We start from the raw sequence: 18452 nt of genomic DNA on the forward strand, positions 1-18452 counted from the left end.
GCGGCCCTCCCTGGGGAGCCACCGGCGCTGCCACAGGCGCCTGCTTGGCAGGGGCTGGGAGAGTCCACAGGATTGGTTTAAAGGGCAGAAAAATAATCCGTCAGAAATTAATTAAAAGGTCTTTACACTGTTATGAAAGCAGCTGTCCCCCCAAAACCACAGCGTGTGCGGACCCATCGGTTGCAAGCTCCACTTGAACTCACATGCTGTGGGACTCTCCTCATCTGAGGTGGTATCAGGGTCCGTCAGCTTCTCCTTCACCTTCTCGGTCCTCTCTCTGAAGAGCTTCACCAGCTCCTGGAGCCGGGTATTGATGCTGGTGCTGCTCTGGCTCGTAGCTGACCCGATGCGCTCAGGCAGGCTGCGAGAAGACCACCAGGCAGTTCATGCAGGTAGAAAAGCCCAAGGACAGGTTCTTGGCCCATTTTTGTAGCCTACAGGATCCTGAGTTAGGATTTACCCATAGTTATCTGGCTATCCTGCAACCAGGGGTTTCGGACCTGATCTAGGACCTAGGTCTATTTGGCACCTTCCACTTGGCAGCAGGCAGATGGTGGTGGCCAGTTGTCATTGTCCCGTAATCAGAGGGCCACAAGTGAAGGTGATTTCAGTAAAACACCATCAAGCAGAACCAGCCTGAGCCTCACCCTTGCTCTGTGGTGTGTGATGCCCTCAGAGGGATTTGGGGAGCACCAAGAACCGAGGCTGGCTTGCACATGCTTGGGAGAAGGAGATTTTGGAAGAACTATGAGGTGAAAATATCCACATAGGCTCTGGATTCATTAACTATATCACCTCTTTTCAGCCTCTTTATTCAAACGAGGCTGGATCCAGACCAGGATGCTTTGCTGAGAGTGACTGAGAAACATCACTATGAGAGGGGACAACACTGAGCTCTTTCACTGTAGCTCCAGGACGGTTGTGCTAATTGGCACCCTGGCTTCTGCCCAGGGAGAAGGCAAAATCCTGCACTGTGTGGAGGTGCAGACCCTCCCCCAGACTCTGCTTCTCAGGGAGGGCAGGCCCCTCCAAAGCTGCCCCCTCCAGGCCCTGGGGTGCATGATGTGCTTGCTTTGCTGGAGGAAAAGGTCATTTCTCCACTATCAGTGAAATGAAGGTGCTCTAGCAGGTGTAGATCAGAGGTGCATCTTCTTTGTGGTTAAATGCAGCCTTAAGGAGAATATTTCTGCCTGGACACAGGAAAAACAAGAGAGCAGTTTCTGCTCAGGGGGGCACCATCATGGTTTTTTGGAGAGGGGCTGCGTTACTCAGCACGCAGAGCTAAACCTGGCTAGATGGGGAGCCCATGACTCCCTCTGCATTTGGGATCCCAATGCTTCCAGGATCTTTGCTATTTCCACCTGAAGCCTGGACTCCAAAGCCTTCAGAATTTGGTGGATCCAGAGCCCCTGGTTCCCATCACACACCTTTCCTTTTGCTCCCTGTCCCAGCCCGGCAGTGCTCGGGGGGGGTCTTGGCTTGCCACTCCCTCCTCCAGACCATCAGCTGGGGCCAGCAGCTTCCTCCTGTGGACAAAAACACAGCAACCAAGGCTTGGTTTGTTCCCCATCCTTGATCAGCTCCTCTTCCTCCTCCTCCCAGGTCTCATCTGTTTCTGCTTCCCCTTTTCCTACCACGGTCAGTTTCCCCCCTGATTTTTGGCGTTGCCTGAAGTCAACAGGAGCAAACAACCCCACTCCTCTGCTGCCAAGCCCTGTTCCTTCCTGGGCCCCACCAGGCCCATTTTATGACCCATTTTGGCACCTGGCAAGATGCATGGAAAGTGGACACCACTCCCTGCTCATTCCCAGGGCTGCACCATCATGGCTCTGAGCTACGAGGGGCAGGACAGGGAAAGGTGGAGCAAGAAAGTGAAATCTGGAAAAAATAGGGAGGTTCTGGGGACACAGCCTGGCTCTGAGCTGGCTCCATTGCACCTTAAACCCCCCAAGTCAAGGTGCGAATTGCAGAGCAGCAGGTACAGAACATAATGGCTGCAGGGACCTGCTAGGCTACATGCAAAGGGCTGCTGCTGAGAGCAGCTCCAGGTTCCAGAAGAGCCTTACAAATGCTGTCTTGGTGATGCTGAGCCAGGGGCACCTCCTGGTCACATCTGTGACATCGCCCCAGATCTCTGTCCAAACCCACTGGGAAAAGGTAGCTCCACATGGATGTATAAATTTCCCTGTACCAGCACTGTCAGAGCGTGAGACTCCGGGGCCCATGGATACATCCTGGGCAGGGCTGTACCTGGGAGATGCTGGCACCAGGCTGGGCACAGACAGCGTGGCAGAAGCACCAGCCGTGGGTGCTGGTAGGTGGGCCCCGTTGCTATCCACTGCATCTCTGTCCACATCCTTTATATTCACTGTGGGGTAATGACCTGGTGGGTGGAGAAGAGCAATAATTGCAGGTGAGAGGGGCACAGTGTGAGCGGACCCCAAGGCCCCATCGCCCTTGTGGAGCTGCCCCCAAACCCTGCAGTGTGCTAAAGGACTTCCCCTTTCCCTCCATTCCCTCCTTGTCCTTTTCTCCTAATGGTTTGCAGTGTTGCCTTCTCTCTTTTATTGCCCAGCTTCTAACGCTCAGAAGTGCCACCTGGTTCCCTTCTGCTTCCCCAGCTTGTAGGGATTGCAACTACTCCCTTGCAAGGTTGGGACCTCATAGTTTGGAGAATGGTGGAGATGAGGATTACCAGCTGCAGGAACCTGGGACTTCCAACCTCAAACCAGTCTCTCAGGGTCTAGAAAGTCTCCTGGGTCTTCTGAACACAAACGTGTGGACTGTGCAGGCTCCAGATGACACCCATGTTGGTTTTGCATGCAGATTAAGGCACTATTTAAATAAGAACTTATGGCTTCTCTCCTTTGCAGAGGTAATAACTGCTTCCTGCCACAGGCAGGGTCAGAAGCAGGAAGGTTGGATGTTTAAAGTGGGTAATGAGAGATGCCAAATAAAGAAATGTCAATTGCCCAAAGGAGAAATGGCCCTGGGGGTTCTCATGGCTGAACCCCCAGCTGGTTGGGCAAGGAAGTGTCATCACTTTTTGTAGGAATACAACAAAACATGATTAGTTTCTCCAGGATTTCACAGAATCACAGAATGGTTAGAGTTGGAAGGGACCTTAAAGGTCATCAGATCCAATCCCCCTGCATGGGCAGGGACACCTTCCACTAGACCAGGTTACTACAACCCCCATCCAACCTGGCCTTGGACACTTCCAGGGATGGAGATTCCACAGCTTCTCTGGGCAGCCTGTTCCAGTGTCTCAGCACTTGAGCAGGAAAAAATTTCTTCCTGATCTCTAACCTAAATCTCTCTTCTTCCAGTTTTAATCCATTCCCCCGTCTCCTCTCACTACAAGCCCTTGTAACAAGCCCCTCCCCAGCTTTCCTGGAGCCCATTCAGGCACTGGAAGGTGCTCTAAGGTCTCCCTGGAGCCTTCTCTTCTCTAGGCAGAACACCCCCAACTCTCTCAGCCTGTCCTCATAAGAGAGCTACCCAGCCCTTGGGTCGTTTTCGTGGCCCACCTTCCAAGGAATTTCTTCCAAGGGAGATTGTCACACATTCAAAAGACCTCATGCAAGCTCTCCCATACCACGGTGATGTGGGACCAGTGGATCAGGATCAAATAACTGAGAAAAGGCCACTTGGGGTTGAAAAGTTAAGATCTCATCTGTGTGTGAGGAAAAGCAGTGGGATTTGGCTCACTGGTTAAAAACAAAGCAAAGCAAAGCCACAGAAACATCCTTTGGACTTTGGGGTGCAAAGGCAGAAAGCTGCGAGCAGCAAACCTCCATCTTACCATCCTCTCAGTAGGGGTGGGGCACAAGAACACAAAGGAGAGAAGTGTGTGTACAGTGGATATTTAATCCTCTGCCTCTGGGTCCTTTTGGGAGAGGTTTTGGCGAAGACACACAGCCCATCATTTCCAGCTAGGTGCAAACTCTCTCCAGGGGTTAGCTGGAAAGGCACACAGCCATGGGGCCAAGAAGACATGGATTTTATTCCTCTGTGCTGGAACTTGAAGCTTTTTCCACCCAAAAAGCAATTACTCCAGGAATAACCCCACACCCACTCAAGCTATGTGAGGTCCAAGCTGCCATCTCTGTTACCTAGGGGGGATTGCTCCTCAGTGCAAAAACTGGGATTGACAACTCCTGCCCGAGGCTGGCTGGCCTGAGGGCCAGGAAGATGGGAGGCAGCAGTGCCTTGGTAGCTGGGGACATGGGGCAACTGCTCTAATGCGCCGCAGCCTGAAGGGGAGGTGGTCCTGCTGTCCAGCAGCTCCTCGTGCACCAGCTGGTCTAGCTCAATGTCCCAGGCAGGCTTGGCCATGCTACTAGGTGCCTAGATGCTTCAAGCTAAGGAGAAGGCATCAGAAGCTGCAAAAAAACACAGAAGGATTTGAGACAGGACAGTTGTGGCAGCGCAGAGCAATGCATGGGACTGCTGGGGTTTGGTGGCCACTGCTCATGGCTGGTGGTGGCAGTGGTGGTGGGCATCCTACCAGGTCAAGTCAGCCTCATGCAGCTCCCTGACCTCAGGGAGTCATGTCAGGACCTGCCTTGGCTCCCCAGGTCTGCCACAGGAGCTCATCACCTACCTCCCTCTGCCAATCTATTACCTCCTAAAAGGTTATCTTAAAATGTGCTTTATGCCACTGGTTAATTCCCAAATTGACCAAAGTGGTAGAGAAGATCCTCTGTAGCCCCCTGGAATTCTTCAGCTGAAGGACAAAATCTTCTTTCACGTTAGAGGTTGCTTGATAAACAAGACCAAGGACTGGGTAAGGCCTAGCCTTCCAGTGGGGGCCCCAGGTGGTGACACTGCTGCTATCACAGGCTCCAGCTGCTGACATTATTGCCACTGTGGGCTCCTACCTGGTGACACTATTGCCACCACAGGCTCCAGCTGGTGATGCTATTGCCATCTCACTCTTCCCATGGGATGTTTTAAATCAGTTTCCCGTGGGAACAGTGGGAAAAGCCCTGATGCTGTGGCAGGCCCAGGCTGCAGAAGCTGTTTCCCCTCCAGGCCACCCCACTCCCTGCTGCCGTTCTCCCGTGTCACGTTAGCTGCTGCATGTTCTACCTTCAGTGTTGGTTTCAGCAGCTTCTGCTGTCTCCTCTTCCACCTTCAAAACAAAAAAAAAAGCTATTTTAAGGAGCAAAGGCCTGGCTCCACCAGGAAAAGGGCAGACTTGCATCTGGATTGAGTGGCCCATGTCCCCCAGATACTTGCCACCCTCTCGGCTCATTGTTTGGGGCCAGTATTTGAGCATGAAAACACCCCTCCTGTGGTGCCCACCTAGTCTCAGGGTTGGAGATGGCGACACCTTGGTGGACAACATTCCCAGTGCCCTTCCTGGTTGCTGCTCCCCACTGCATCCCCCCAAGGCACACTCAGAGCCCCCAGCATGTGCTGGGCAGCTAGAGCTCAGTGTAGCCATACCTGGACAAAAGCACCTTCAAGGTCACTTATCTCAGCTTCTTCGAGCTGCTCAAACCTGAGGGCCTCCTCTGCAAAGCAGACCTCATCCCCAGCCTTGGCAGCAGAGAGACAGGGCTGGATCCAGTCCCTGCAGACACAGATCAGGCAGGGATACCTGCTCACTTTCACCCACTGAGGTTGTACACATTGCAGATGTGGACAACACAGCAAGGGGGCATCACACCAACAAGGGGCATCACATCAAGGGGAGGATATCACATCAATGGGGGGGCATTACATCAGTGGGAGGATATCACATCAATGGGAGGATAGCACATCAATGGGGGGGCATCACATCAGTGGGGGGCATCATGTCAAGGGCAGGACATCACATCAATGGGGGTCGTCACGTCAAGGGGGAGCGTCACATCAAGGGGGAGGAATCACATCAGTGGAAGGGGCATCACATCAAGGAGGGGCATCACATCAATGGGGTGATCACGTCACTTGGAGGGGGATCATGTAAATAAGGACCACACACAGCTCGCCTGGTTTCAGGAGGAACTGCTCCTCCAGCTGCACCACAAGCCCATTGGCAGGTGCATGACACCACAGACATGTTGGTTTAATACAGCAGCACACAAAAAAAATGCTGCTTAAACTTGGAACAAATACTACATAGAAGACCAGGTGAGAAGTGTGTCATGAATGCAGGGCATTGTGTATGCGTAAGCAAAATTTGCATATGCAGACAGACACAGGCAGCCATTTCTCATATAATTAAAATTTGCCTGGAAATAAAAAGCTGAGAGTCTCCTTTACTGGCAGGGCTGCCCTGCGAGCACCATCCCACGTTTGCCTCTGCAGGACAACCCAGGACACATCATCCTTTACAACTGAAAAATAAAAAAAGCCTCATCATATTGTTCTGTGCAATTATCTCCTGGTTTTCTCCTTCCTGACGAGAGATGCAAAGTGGGGACTGGGGATAACCACAGAATCATCCTGGTTGGAAGGGACCTTGAAGACCATCAAGTCCAACTATAACTTAAATACTCATCTACCCCTTCAGTGCTTAAATCATGTCCCCCAGCACCACATCTGTATTTCTTTTAAACATCTACAGGGATGGTGACTCCACCACCTCCCTGGGCAGCCTGTTCCACTGTCCAACCCCTCTTTAGGTAAAGAAATTCTTTCTAATATCCAGCCTAAACCTCCCCTGGTGCAGCTTCAGGCCATTTCCTCTGGTTCTGTCATTACTCACTTGAGAGAACAGCCCAACTCCCACCTCCCTGCAACCTCCTTTCAGGCAGTTGTAGAGAGCAATGAAGTCTCCCCTCAGCCTCCTCTTCTTCAAACTAAACACTCCCAGTTCCCTCAGCCTCTCTTCATAGGCCTTGTTCTCCAGACCTTTCATCAGCTTGGTAGCTCTAATGAAAAATATTAAGAGAGCAAAATGTGTGAAAACTGAAAATCCACCTTTCTACATCCCTGGCAGGGCCCAAGGCAGAAGATGTACGTGACATGCAGTGGCTGTTGCTTCTCTTTTATCCCTATGTCTTGAAAAACTTATGTTTTCCAAGGTCTATTTTGTATTATTTTTAATAATTCCCTCCCCCTGTTTTGGGTTTTTTTTTTTGTTTGTTTGCTTGTTTTTTTAATGAGGCTCCTTGCCAATGCAATCCCAAGGCTTTTCATCCTGATCTAGAGAAGCTGACAGTGTCTCTCCTTTACCACAACCAACCACACTGAAGGATGGAGCCTCACCTCCTGCACCCAGTAACTGCAGCTCAAGTTTATATCGTGGAGCTCGAGGAACAGACTTTGAATAAATCAAAAGATCCAGGTTTAACACTGAATAATGCTGCATTTTCAGCTTTTTTTTTTTTTTCTGAAAATCCTGTCACTTCAGAGAAATTCACAGGGACTAAAACACTGTAGGAGCAGGCAATAAAACCCCAGAAGTTTATCGCATGTGAAAACAGAGCAAAACACTAAACTAAGCGTGAAGATTTTTCTAAACACCATCCAGAGCAAAGTCCCCACCTCCAACATCTGATGGTAACTCAGGGATTTCCCACCACAGGAAAAGAAGGAAAATGATACCTACTTGTATTAAGGAGCATTTGCAGGTACAACACACAATCCTGCCTTTAAGTTCATCTCTGGAACACTCCTACTAATCCCAACTGCTCAGAATTAATGGTTTACACACCGGGGACCGTCTCCAGGAGCCGGGTGCTCCTGCTCGGCTGAGCCAGCGGGTGCCAAGGGCTGCGGTTGCCACGGGCGGCAGCGATGGAGCCTGTGCCACCCGGAGACACTCGCCTGTCACCAAGTGCCGCGTCAGCAGCGACCCTGGGCTGAGCCGGCTGGTGAGCACATCCCTCCTCACGCAGCCTCTCCCTAGAGCACCCCCCTCCCAACAGCTCCTTCCTACCAACGCTATGAAAGCAACAAGAAACGCTCACCGCGCCTTCTCCTCCTCTTCCTCCCTCTCCTCCTCCCTTTCCTCCTCCTCCTCCTCGCCGGCGCTCAGGGAGCACAAGCACAGCATGGGAAGGAGAAACTCCTTAGACGAGATCCAATAAGAGAACCTCCCTGCCCGTCTCCACACCCTTACGGCCTGAAATGCTCTCCCTCCGCCCCCCGGGCCCCCCCGGGGACCACAGGCTGGGGACACTGGGCACAGGCTGGTTCAGTGCCCTGTGGTGCCTGTGGCCTCAGGCAGGGAGGAAGAACAACAGGGAAAAGTTTGGGAACTCAAAACCAGTGTCTTTGAACGTTCTAATTCCCTTTGTAGCAGAGAGAGGATGTGTAATGGGGCTACTTAGTTCTGATTTTGAGCCAAACCTCCCTGTTAATGAAACCCACCCTCCAGGCTGCCTGCAGCTTCTCATACATGAATCATAGAATCAGAGGGGTTGGAAGGGACCTCTAAAGATCATCAAGTCCAACCCCCCTGCTGCAGCAGGAAGACCCAGGGCAGGTCACACAGGAAAGTGTCCAGACAGGTCTGGAAAGTCTCCAGAGAAGGAGACTCCACCACCTCTCTGGGCAGCCTGTCCCAGGGCTCTGTCACCCTCACAGCAAAGAAGTTTCTCCTCATGTTGAGGTGGAACTTCCTGTGTTGTCACTTGGTTTCCCCTCCTGTCACAGGCACCACTGAACAGACACCCACCCTGCAAGTATTTGTAGACGAGTGTTTTCTGGCTGAGCAGAAGAAAGCTTTGCTGAGCTAGCAAGGCTTTGGCACGGCCTCTGCTTGGTCCAGCTGAGTATTGCCTGTGCTGGAGGTGAGGACCTCTGCACTCACCCTTCCCTGCATGTGCACTGGGCACAGGGAGGGCTTTGGGGGGCTCCTGAACCCTTTGGAGGGTGCACGGACCCTTCTCATCCCCATGCTTCCAGCTCTGCAGGCATTGCCCAGCCCTCAGGAGGACCTCAGCAGGGACTTCTTTTGGAAGACATAGGATAGATCCTATAGACAAGACCACCATTTCCAAATATCATGGCAGCCAGATGTGCAGTTGATGGGAATGAGGTGCAAACCCTCTTGCCTTAGGGCCAAAATCTACTTATGGGAAGCCTAAAGCAGAGTATCCTTCAGCAGGGCAATGGGGAGCATTGAACTCCTGGCTCCTCCACTCAGCACACTGAACACCAGCATCTCAGCACCAGCAGGAAAGGTCTTTGGCTCAAACACCTTTTAGGACCTTCTCTTTGGAAACGGGCACCTCAGCAGCCAGCTCCACTGCCAGTGCGGTCAAGGAGGGATGTCCAGGGACAAGCCCATCCCCTGCCATGGCCACCACACTGGTGGCTCTATGGTGTGTGGAGCTGCCCACCAACAGCATCTCCCTTCTCCTACCTGTTTTCTTCTTCCTGAGGCTCCTCCTGGATGGAGGGAAGAGGATGAGCATCTGCCACCAGCTCAGCCTCTCGACCCCAGGCCACCATCTCACACGTGGCTTCATTAACCCATTCATCGTGGAGGTCTTCCAGGATGAGGTCAGTCTCCTTGGGTTCTCCAGGGACAATATGAACTGAAAGGGGAATGGGGACAGTGAGGTGGTGAGGACCTCAGCCCATTCTCAGGAGGCCTGGGGCAGATACCATGGTGTAGCTGCTTGATGCAGCAGTGCTGGGCCCAAAGTAGCTCTTGGCCTGCACTGACCTGTGCTGCCCCATGTCCCCAAGCTGTGCCAGGTGGTTGCCTTGGGCACTTTGGCTAGAAGGACCAAAATTCACCATTTTGTGCCAAGCCCTATAGAAACTCTAACCCTTTGCATACAGGTGCCTGCTGGCTTCCCCCCCCACACACATCAGATGATCCAGCCCGTTCCCAGGCCCTGCGTTGGATCTCCTGGCCACCAAAGCTGAGCAAAAGCCTCTCCCCTCATGCCCCCTGAGCCAAACGTGGTGCCAGCCCAGCCACAGGGTCCTGGTTTCACTGCTAGAGAACCCAGGCTGCAGCACCCTGAGCACCCAGCTGCCTGTCTCTGCTCCCAACATTCCAGGCACAAGCAGGGAAGGCTCTTGCACACCTCCCAGTTTCCGAGCATCACTGGGGGGACTGGGAAAGCTGTCAGGCCAGCTGCAAAGTGAAGGGAAAGTGTAGGTCTGGCCCACCTCGCTGTGACCCAGGGGTACCCACCCTGCCCCGCACCAGAGAAACAGGAGGAGGAAGAACATCTGCAGACTCAAACCAGTTTATTTTGAGGCCTGCCTGGCAATCAAACTGCAGCAAAGCTAATAGGAAACATGCAAATGCAGCTCCAAAAAGGCAGAAAACACACCCACAGTTGGCTCTGCTGTGCTTACCTACCCCACTGTGCCCACATTGACTTTCGCTGGTTCCCTTGAGATCTCCCTAAAGTTTTAACAAGATGGCTTCTAAAACATGCTGCAACTTTGGAATACTTTATATGAAAATGGGGCAGATACTCAAATTGTGGTCTGGTGCCAGTGGGTTTGTTATGAACACAGGGTGGATCACTGGTTGCTTGGCTCATGATTCACTGTTAAGGCTGCCCAAAAGGTCCTACAGAGACATGATGAGACAGTGGGAGACCTTGTCATGCCCTGCAATACCCAGCAGGTTTATAGGAGAGCTGGAGAAAGATGTTTTACAAAGGTCTGCAGTGACAGGACAAGCAGCAATGGTTTTAAAGTGAAAGAAGGTAGATTTAGATCAGATATGAGGAAGAAATGTATGATAAGAAGTGGTGAGACACTGGACCAAAGAAGTTGTGGCTGCCCCAACGGTGGAAGGTTGAAGGACAGGTTGGACAGGGCTTTGAGCAACCTAATAGAGTGGAAGATGACCCCGTCAACAGCAGCGGGGTTGGACCAGATAATCTTTGAAGGCCCCTCCCAACCCATTCCATGACTCCAGGATCTGTACTAACAACCTGGCCACAGGGGCTCCCCCCAGCCCTGCATTCCTGTCCTGACTCCAGGCTGGGAACAACCCCAAGATCCCTTCCTTGCCAGGACATTCTGGCCCCCAGCCACTGCTGCCAGTGCTGCACCCAAGAAGCAGCAGGACAGAGCAGCTGTAGCTTGGGGTTAGGAGAGTTTGGGGGAAGGAGAGTTTGGGGGAAGTTCTCCCATAAGGGAAGTCTGGGAAAAGGCTTTTAACCCTTCACTTACTCACCCCAAGATTAAACTCAGGCACCCCCATTTGCTGCTGCAAACCAGAGACCTTTTCACTTGCTGGGGAAAAACACTCACTGGAAGAAAAGCAATAAGAAGCTGGAGAGAACTTAAAAGAGCTTTATAACATTACACCTGGGAGGTAGAGTTGACTAAAAGAAGCTTGTGGGCTTCTGATGAAGGTCTCAGGGGTGAATATTCAGATGCTGGGGCTGTTCAAAGGGCTGAACTGGGGCAGTGCAGAGGGCCAGGAGTGCTGGGAGGCTGCAGCAAGAGGCTTTCTGCCTCTGAGGTGTCCTGAGTGATGCTTTTCTACCCTTCTATAAATTATAGCTCCCATCTCATAAACATCATCCTGCAAAACCAATAGCTCCATTTCCTGGAGCCAAGAGGGAGCTGAAATGGGAGAGCCCTGAGACCAGGGACAGGCAGCCAGCATCAGGTCCCTGCTGCCCTGGCTGGGAAGGAGCTAGAGACCATTTGCAGATTCCCCTTTGCTTTTCCTCCCCAGCTGCACTTTCTCCTCAGGCTGGTCTATGCTGGGGGAAGGGCTGGCCTGCCACCATCTTCATTTTCCATTTGTTTCAGAGGCACTAAGCCCCTTTGCCCCCTGAAACAAAAGGAGAAGGAAAACATTAATGAGCGTGCTGGTGGTTTGGTGCCTTGGCCTCCTCACTCACTTCCTTGGGCAGATGAAAAAACCTCGAGATGCCTCCAGGCACCAAAGTAGCAGCACAGTCACTGTGCACAAGGGGTGCAACTGCCTGTCAGGTGTGGAGGCATCTCACTGGCTTTGCCTCCTTCCTCAGGTCTCCAATTTGTATCAATATGTGGAGAAACACCTTCCTGCAGGATTTCCTGCCCCGAGATCCCACCAAGTGCTGCTGGTTTTGCAGGAGCAACCTCCCAGTATACCCCTGGAAGGATGCACAGCCTCCAAGTGCTACAGTGAGTCCCCACTCCCACTAGTGGCTCCAATGGCCCTGGGGTCAGAGCTTGCCCAGGGCTGTGTGACACCTCTCCTGCCCAGTCCATCTCTGGATGTCCCCAGTTGAGCTCCCTGCTTTGCTTGGCACCCTGCAATGCAGCTGGCATGAGAAGCCAAGCCTGGCTGCCTTGTTGCCCTCAAGGGCAAGCAAGCAGTGATAGAGCCCCACAATGTTCCTGTTGCTGGCCCTGGAACCCCTCTGAAAGCCTCACAAATGCTGAGGCTCTGGAGTCTGCCCAGACTCACATCTCACACATCTAATTCCAGGATTTTGTTTTCCTGAGGTACTTCCCTGGACATCTCACACCAGCCTCACAAACACTCTCCAGCTCAGCAGCAAACATGCCAAAGGGGGTGATGAAGGCAGTGGGCTTGGGTTCCCCCATAACCCTTTGATCAAATCCCACCAGCCTGGCAAACTTTCTCCGGCACAGCTCGAGGACAAACCCTGGTATCTGCACTGACCTCCACACCCAGGACCCAGGATGTGAGATGCTGCACCCAGAGACCCCCAGCCCAAGTGTCACCAAGCCCAACCCACAGCCCCAGCTCTGGTCCTGCATCTCATGCAGCAACAGCCTCTTGTGGCTTTCCAGGGGGGTTCAGGGGCTCCCCCACTGGCACCCTGGCAGACCCAGGGCTAAGAGCCACCAGCAGTCCCTCTCCCCAGTAACTTCTTCCTGACCTTGGGAAGCCACCAGCACACCACGATGGAGCAGCCACTTACTTTCTTCCACAGGGCTTGAGGTTGATGCAGCCCTTCCCTGCCAATAGGAAAAGGGAAATACGAGATGTTGCAGATTCTCAGTAAATCTACATTTTTACCCTAAATGCCCCATTTTCAGTAAACATGGCCCTTTTACCCTACATCTTAGAACTGAATCATAGATGACAGCATGTCTTGCATTGAAAGGGACCTGTAAAGGCCCATCCAGTCCAACCCCTCTGCCATGGGCAGAGGACACCTTCAACCAGAGAGGTTGCTCAGAACCCCATCCAACCTGACCTGAATGGTTCCAGGGATGGGGCATCTCTTGCTTCTCTGGGCAACCTGGGCCAGTGTCTCACCAGCCTCATTGTGAAAAATGTCTTCCTAATATCTAGTCTGACTCTCCCCTCTCTCAGTTTCAAACCAGCACCCTGGTCACATCACTATAGGCTCTGCTAAAAAGTCTGTCCCCGTCCTTCTTATAAGTCCCCTTTAAGTATTGAAAGGCTGCTCTAAGTTCTCCCCAGAGCTTTCACCAGCCTGAACAACCCCAGTTCCCTCAGCCTGTCTCCACAGCAGAGGTGCTCCAGTTCTCAGAACATTTTTGTGATCACATTTGACTATGTGATTTCTTGGGGCACTTGAGGCTTCTTGCCCAAGCAAGCCTGCATGCAATGTAAGGAGAGTGGGTAAAGCTGCTGCTGCTGCTTCTCCTTCCAAGGACTTGGGCCGCACCTGGGTGAGATGCCAGGGCCTGGAAACCACTTGCTACCATACAGAAAGATAAAGAAGCAGAAAAAAACCAAACACCTGCTATGGACTCTTCCATGGCTTAGAGGCCAAATCCTGTTTTCAACAGCTAAGCAGGCTGTGGGGATTTGTTTTCTGGAGGGAGCTGACTGACAGCCCAAACCATGTCAAGTGCTGGAACTGATCTGGTGGCATCTGTATGGCTGGGGCCATTCTCCCTGTGTTCACACCCCCTGTGCCTATCCAGCAGGCAGCATACCTGTGTGTCCTGCTTCTCCCGGCTCACCGGCTGTGGCATCACTTTCTCCAGCCCCTGGACCAACCAGGCAAACACCCTGATGACCAGAAACCCCTGTTAGACCCAACTGCTGCAGCCTTTGCTCCCCCAGCAGATGTCCCAGGGGCCACCACACCCATGCAGAAGCTGCTGTCACCATTACCTGCTGCCATCCCCAGACAGGGACTGCGGGATGACAGTGATGACTGGCTCCAGCTGCTCCTCAGCTGCTGTTGGCTTCACTGTTCCTGGGATGCTCTGGGCAGCTGAAATGCTGGTTTTTGCCTTTCCCTGGGTTTTAGTCCCTGTTGTGCCTGCTCAGGTTTATTCAGGAGAAGAGGGATAGGCAAGGTGGTGGTCATCTTATAAATTATTGGGGAAGGGGAGCAAGTGGGGTCCCCTCCCACAGAGTGACAGGAACAGGCTTTGGAAAGGTCCCTGGCAGCTTCTCTTCCGGGGACCAAGCCTGGGACAAGGACATGGGTGGTTTGGGGATGAATGCAGTGCAGGGACAGTGCCATGATGCCAGGACCCAGAGTGCCTCCACTCTCAGCTGTTGATACCCAGGAGCATTGGTGCTCCAGCACTGGTGCCTGCATGCTCCTAGGCTCTAGATGACAATGTCCTCTCTAGAAGGGCCACTAGGGAAGGGGGATCACTCACCTTCCACAGTTGCTTCACAATTCTCCTCCTCTGACTCAGGCTGTAGAGGGATACAGGGATGGATGAACATGGCAAAGCTCTGTCTGCAGCCCCATGCCAGCCTGGGGGGACACATTCCACAGCCCAAAGGGACCCAGAGGCACAGCCCCACACACCCTCCACTTTGCTTTCAGCCCCATTTCCTGGACAAGGGCCCTCAAAGCCAGTTCCCAGCCTTGCTGGCACCAGCGTGTTCCACATGCAGAGTTCCCTCAGCCTGCAAGAGGGCTGGAGAGCATCCAAACAGCCCCCTAAGGTCTCTCTAATGCTCTGCTGAATTTCCCCTGGGGTTTCCTCCCCAAGGTCCCAGCTGGGGTGTCTGGGAGGACAAAGATGGGGAACCTGCTCTGCTCTCAGCTCTGCCCAGCAGCCCCCAGCCTCCCAAAGCTCACCTCCAGCTTTTTCAGTGGCTCTGGCTGTGGCAGCATCCTCTGCCAGCCCTGCAGCAGCCAGCCCAGCACCTGTGCTCCGGTCCTGAGGGGAGAGGGGGTCATAGGCAGGGAGCTCCTCCTGCACCCTCCTGCCCTCCCATGCCCCCCTGGCAGCCTCCCTAGGGACCCACCACTCCTCCGTGTCCAGATCTGTGCCAACCTCAGACTCACAGTTGTCCAGTTCATCCTCCTCTGGATCAAAGGGGGTTATCTCTGCAGGGAGAGCAGTGCCAAGGGGTGGGGAGAGCCGGGACCTGCACTGCTGAGGGCTCTTGGGCCCCTCAACAGCTGGCTTATGGGGACAATAGCACTAACATCACCAACCAGGGGGGTGGGATGTGGGAGTCCTAGAAAGAGCCCTGGTTCTTCTTACCCAGAACATCCTCTTCCTCTTCTTCCTCTTCCTTGATCTCCTGAACCTCTGTCTGAAAAGGCAAACAGACTGTCCCCTGCCCGGCAGCCACAGGGCTCGTCCTGCCGGTGCAGGGGCTCCCTGCCCTGCCAGCAGAGATGGATGAGGGCACAAGCCCACACAGGGCAGGGTTAATGCTCGCAGTTACCTCTAGGAGAGTGACGGGAAGAAAAGGTAATAAAGAGCTAAAAGCCCAAACACATCAGCCTGTTGCCCTGCCCTACCTGATCAGGAACATCAATGCTTGTCTCAAAGCTCTTCCCGAGCGTCTGCAGTGTCCTCGGGGCCTGGGTAAGGGCTGGGACTGGCTGGGGAATCACCTTCTCCAGCCCCTGGGAGATCCAGGAGAGCACACTGCTCCCCATGCTGCCAGGGAAGGAGGGAGTCAAGCTGGGACCTCCCACCCAGGCATCCAGCCCCTGACCAAGAGCAAAATCCTGAGGAAACCGTGTTGCACACTGGAGGGTGCCAAGTGATACCTCTCAACTGCAGAGCCCTGGTCCTCAGGGACTGCAAATCCCACCTTCTTTTCCATTTCTTCAGCAGCAGCAAGAAAAAAAAATAATAATAAAAAAATCAGACAGCCCTGGTGTGCAGGGCAGGGGTAGCAGCCAGTACAGGAGCACTGGTCACCACTCAGCCACACACCCCCCTGCCCTGGGGGCTCACCTGCAGTGTCCATGCCCTCAGCAGCAGCCCCGGGGCCACCAGCCTGGCCCGTCAGTGCCTTCAGGGGAAAGGGCAGAAGATGTCAGAAAGTGAGGTGTGGGGGCCTGTGTCTCCCATGTAAATCAAAGAATGCTAGACTGGTTTGGGCTGGAAGGGACCTTAAGGATCATCCAGTCCCACCCACTGCCATGAGCAGCAATGTGTCCCACCAGACCAGGTTGCTTCAAGCCCCATTCAACCTCCCCTTGAACACTTCCAGGGATGGGTCAGCCACAGCTTCTCTGGACATCCTGTTCCAGTGTCTCACCACCCTCACAGGAAATAATTTCTTCCTCTGATCTCATCTAAATCTCAGCTAAAAACCATTCCCCCTCATTCCATCACTCCCTGCCCTTGTTCCAAGTCCCTCCCCAGCTTTCCTGAAGCCCCTTCAGGCACTGGAAGCTGCTCTAAGGTCTCCCTGGAGCCTTCTCTTCTCCAGGCTCAACACCCCAACTCTCTCAGCCTGGCTCCAGAGCAGAGCTGCTCCAGCCCTCAGATCATCTCTGTGGCTTTCTCTAGCAAAAAGGTGGCTGCAAACCTCCAAGGACCCCTTGTCTTTCCTGCTGCCTCCCAGCCACATGGAGGGGTGTTGCATCCCACCCCCCATCCTCCTGGGGATGCTGTGGAACATCCCTGTGTGCTGCAGTGCCAGGGCTGGATGCAGAGGCACTGGGCATCTCTCCAACACACTCACAGGGATCCCAGTACCTCCCAAACTGGCGTCCCACTCACCTTAGCTGGCTGGGGGTCCTGCTGAGGGCCTTGGGGGATCTCCTCTATCAGATGGGGCACCGGGGGCTGGGGAACCACCCGCTCAATCCAGCCCAGCATCTCACTGTCTCCAGGTAGTGAGGAGAAGCTTCCAGCTGGTGGGTGGCTAGCAGCAGTGGTGCACACTCCCTAGGGGACACCAGCTGCTCACAATGTCCCCAGGGCAGCCCAGAAAGGTCCTTAGTGTCCTCCAGTTTCCACTGCCTGCATGGGAAATGTGGAACTTCAGCGCAGAAAGACCAAACCAAATTCAACCCCTGACCCCTCACCATTATTGTGGGCAAACCACACCCTCTTTTTTCAGCTCACAGGGCTCAGTTCAACTTGCTTTTCCAAGATGTAACTGGTCATTTAGGGGACTTTTGCACAACCCTCCAGGGCTGGGGTGACACAAGGGAAGGTGCTTAGGAAGCCACAGTAGACAGATCACATGAACTGCAACCCTTTGCTCAGGGTCCTCTCCACTCCTGCTCATTTCTCATTTGAGGGATGAAAAACAACAGTAATTTGAGCAGAATTTGTTTACAAGCAAGGTCGTGCCCCAACACACGGATCAGCTCATGCTGCTCTGAGGAAACAACTCTGCACAATTACCATCCAGCCACAGCCTGGGGGGCAGTGACCTGCAAAGGCAGCCAGTGTGAGTTGCTGTGGCTGCTGAGATGGTGATGGGTTAGGAAAAAATAAGATGTTGCAGAGCAGGGATTCAGTTGTTCAAGGTCTGTTTGCTCAGCCTTTTCAGGTCACCCCCACCTCTTCTTGGTGTGACTCCAGGCTGGGATGCAGCATCCTTGAGCCAAGCGACGCTGCATGTTCCCACATTTGGATGAGGACAAGGGCTGGGGACTCCTGCCCAGCTCAAATGGGGATGTCTTCTCTTGCTGCCACTCCACAGAGTCCTGGCTCTGCCCAAAAGACTCCCCCAAAGACACTCTGTTCAGTGAGGGGTTCAGGAGCATCTCAGGGGAACCCATGCTGCTGCTACCAGGAGATGCCCATGGAGGGCAAGAGAAAGGAGATCCCTGAGCTCCATCCAGCCCAGCCAAAGACAGCACTGGAGTTTTGATCTTGGGTCAACAGGCCTGGGTCCACAGAGCAGCAGGTTGTAGGCTGGAGGTCACTTAGTGCCTCCCTCAGCTTTTGGGCAGGCAGAATGCCTTCAGATCCCTCGGGGTGGTTCAACAGGGGCTGCCCAAGGCCCTGCATCTTAAATCTTAATGAGCTGAGGTTCCTGGGTAGGGGGATGTGTGTCCTCAGCTCTTTGTTTGTGCAAGCCCAGGAGCCGGGTTTGGATGCAGCCAAAGCATTGCCCCACGTAGCACCTCCAGCCCCCTGCACACCATGGGCAGGATCAGCTCTCCTCATCCCTGAAGTGGGAGAGGGTGGCTGTAAAACACCTCCCAGGAGGCCCAAAGCCCAGAAACCAACACAGAAATTGCTTTTTGCCACCCAGTGGGGATAAGGGACTAAGAAGCTGTGAACGTCCCAGGAACAGCAAGAAAAACCCAGCAGTGCCATGTGGCACAGCAGCATTCCTACCCATGCTTCAGGATCTTCTCAGGTTCTAAAGAAACTCAGGGCCAACATATCCTGATGAGCCCAAACAA

General features: G+C 53.4%; 1 protein-coding gene across 1 annotated transcript in view; it reads right to left on the bottom strand.

The window, feature by feature from the left end:
- The window catches only part of CNGB1 (cyclic nucleotide gated channel beta 1), a 24905-nt gene extending 9177 nt beyond the window's left edge, over window positions 1–15728 (bottom strand). The window contains exons 1-8 of the mRNA XM_010004391.1: window positions 15588–15728; window positions 15325–15376; window positions 15083–15164; window positions 14913–14994; window positions 14482–14521; window positions 9308–9482; window positions 204–361; window positions 23–54 (exon numbers count right to left, since the gene is read on the bottom strand). Coding sequence (XP_010002693.1) covers window positions 23–54; window positions 204–361; window positions 9308–9482; window positions 14482–14521; window positions 14913–14994; window positions 15083–15164; window positions 15325–15376; window positions 15588–15728 — 762 coding nt within the window. The remainder of the gene's footprint in view (window positions 1–22; window positions 55–203; window positions 362–9307; window positions 9483–14481; window positions 14522–14912; window positions 14995–15082; window positions 15165–15324; window positions 15377–15587) is intronic.
- Window positions 15729–18452: the final 2724 nt, after the last annotated feature.

This window comes from Chaetura pelagica, unplaced genomic scaffold, assembly GCF_000747805.2.
Source record: "Chaetura pelagica isolate M959 unplaced genomic scaffold, ChaPel_1.0 scaffold379, whole genome shotgun sequence".
In the NCBI taxonomy this organism is placed as follows: Eukaryota; Metazoa; Chordata; class Aves; order Apodiformes; family Apodidae; genus Chaetura; species Chaetura pelagica.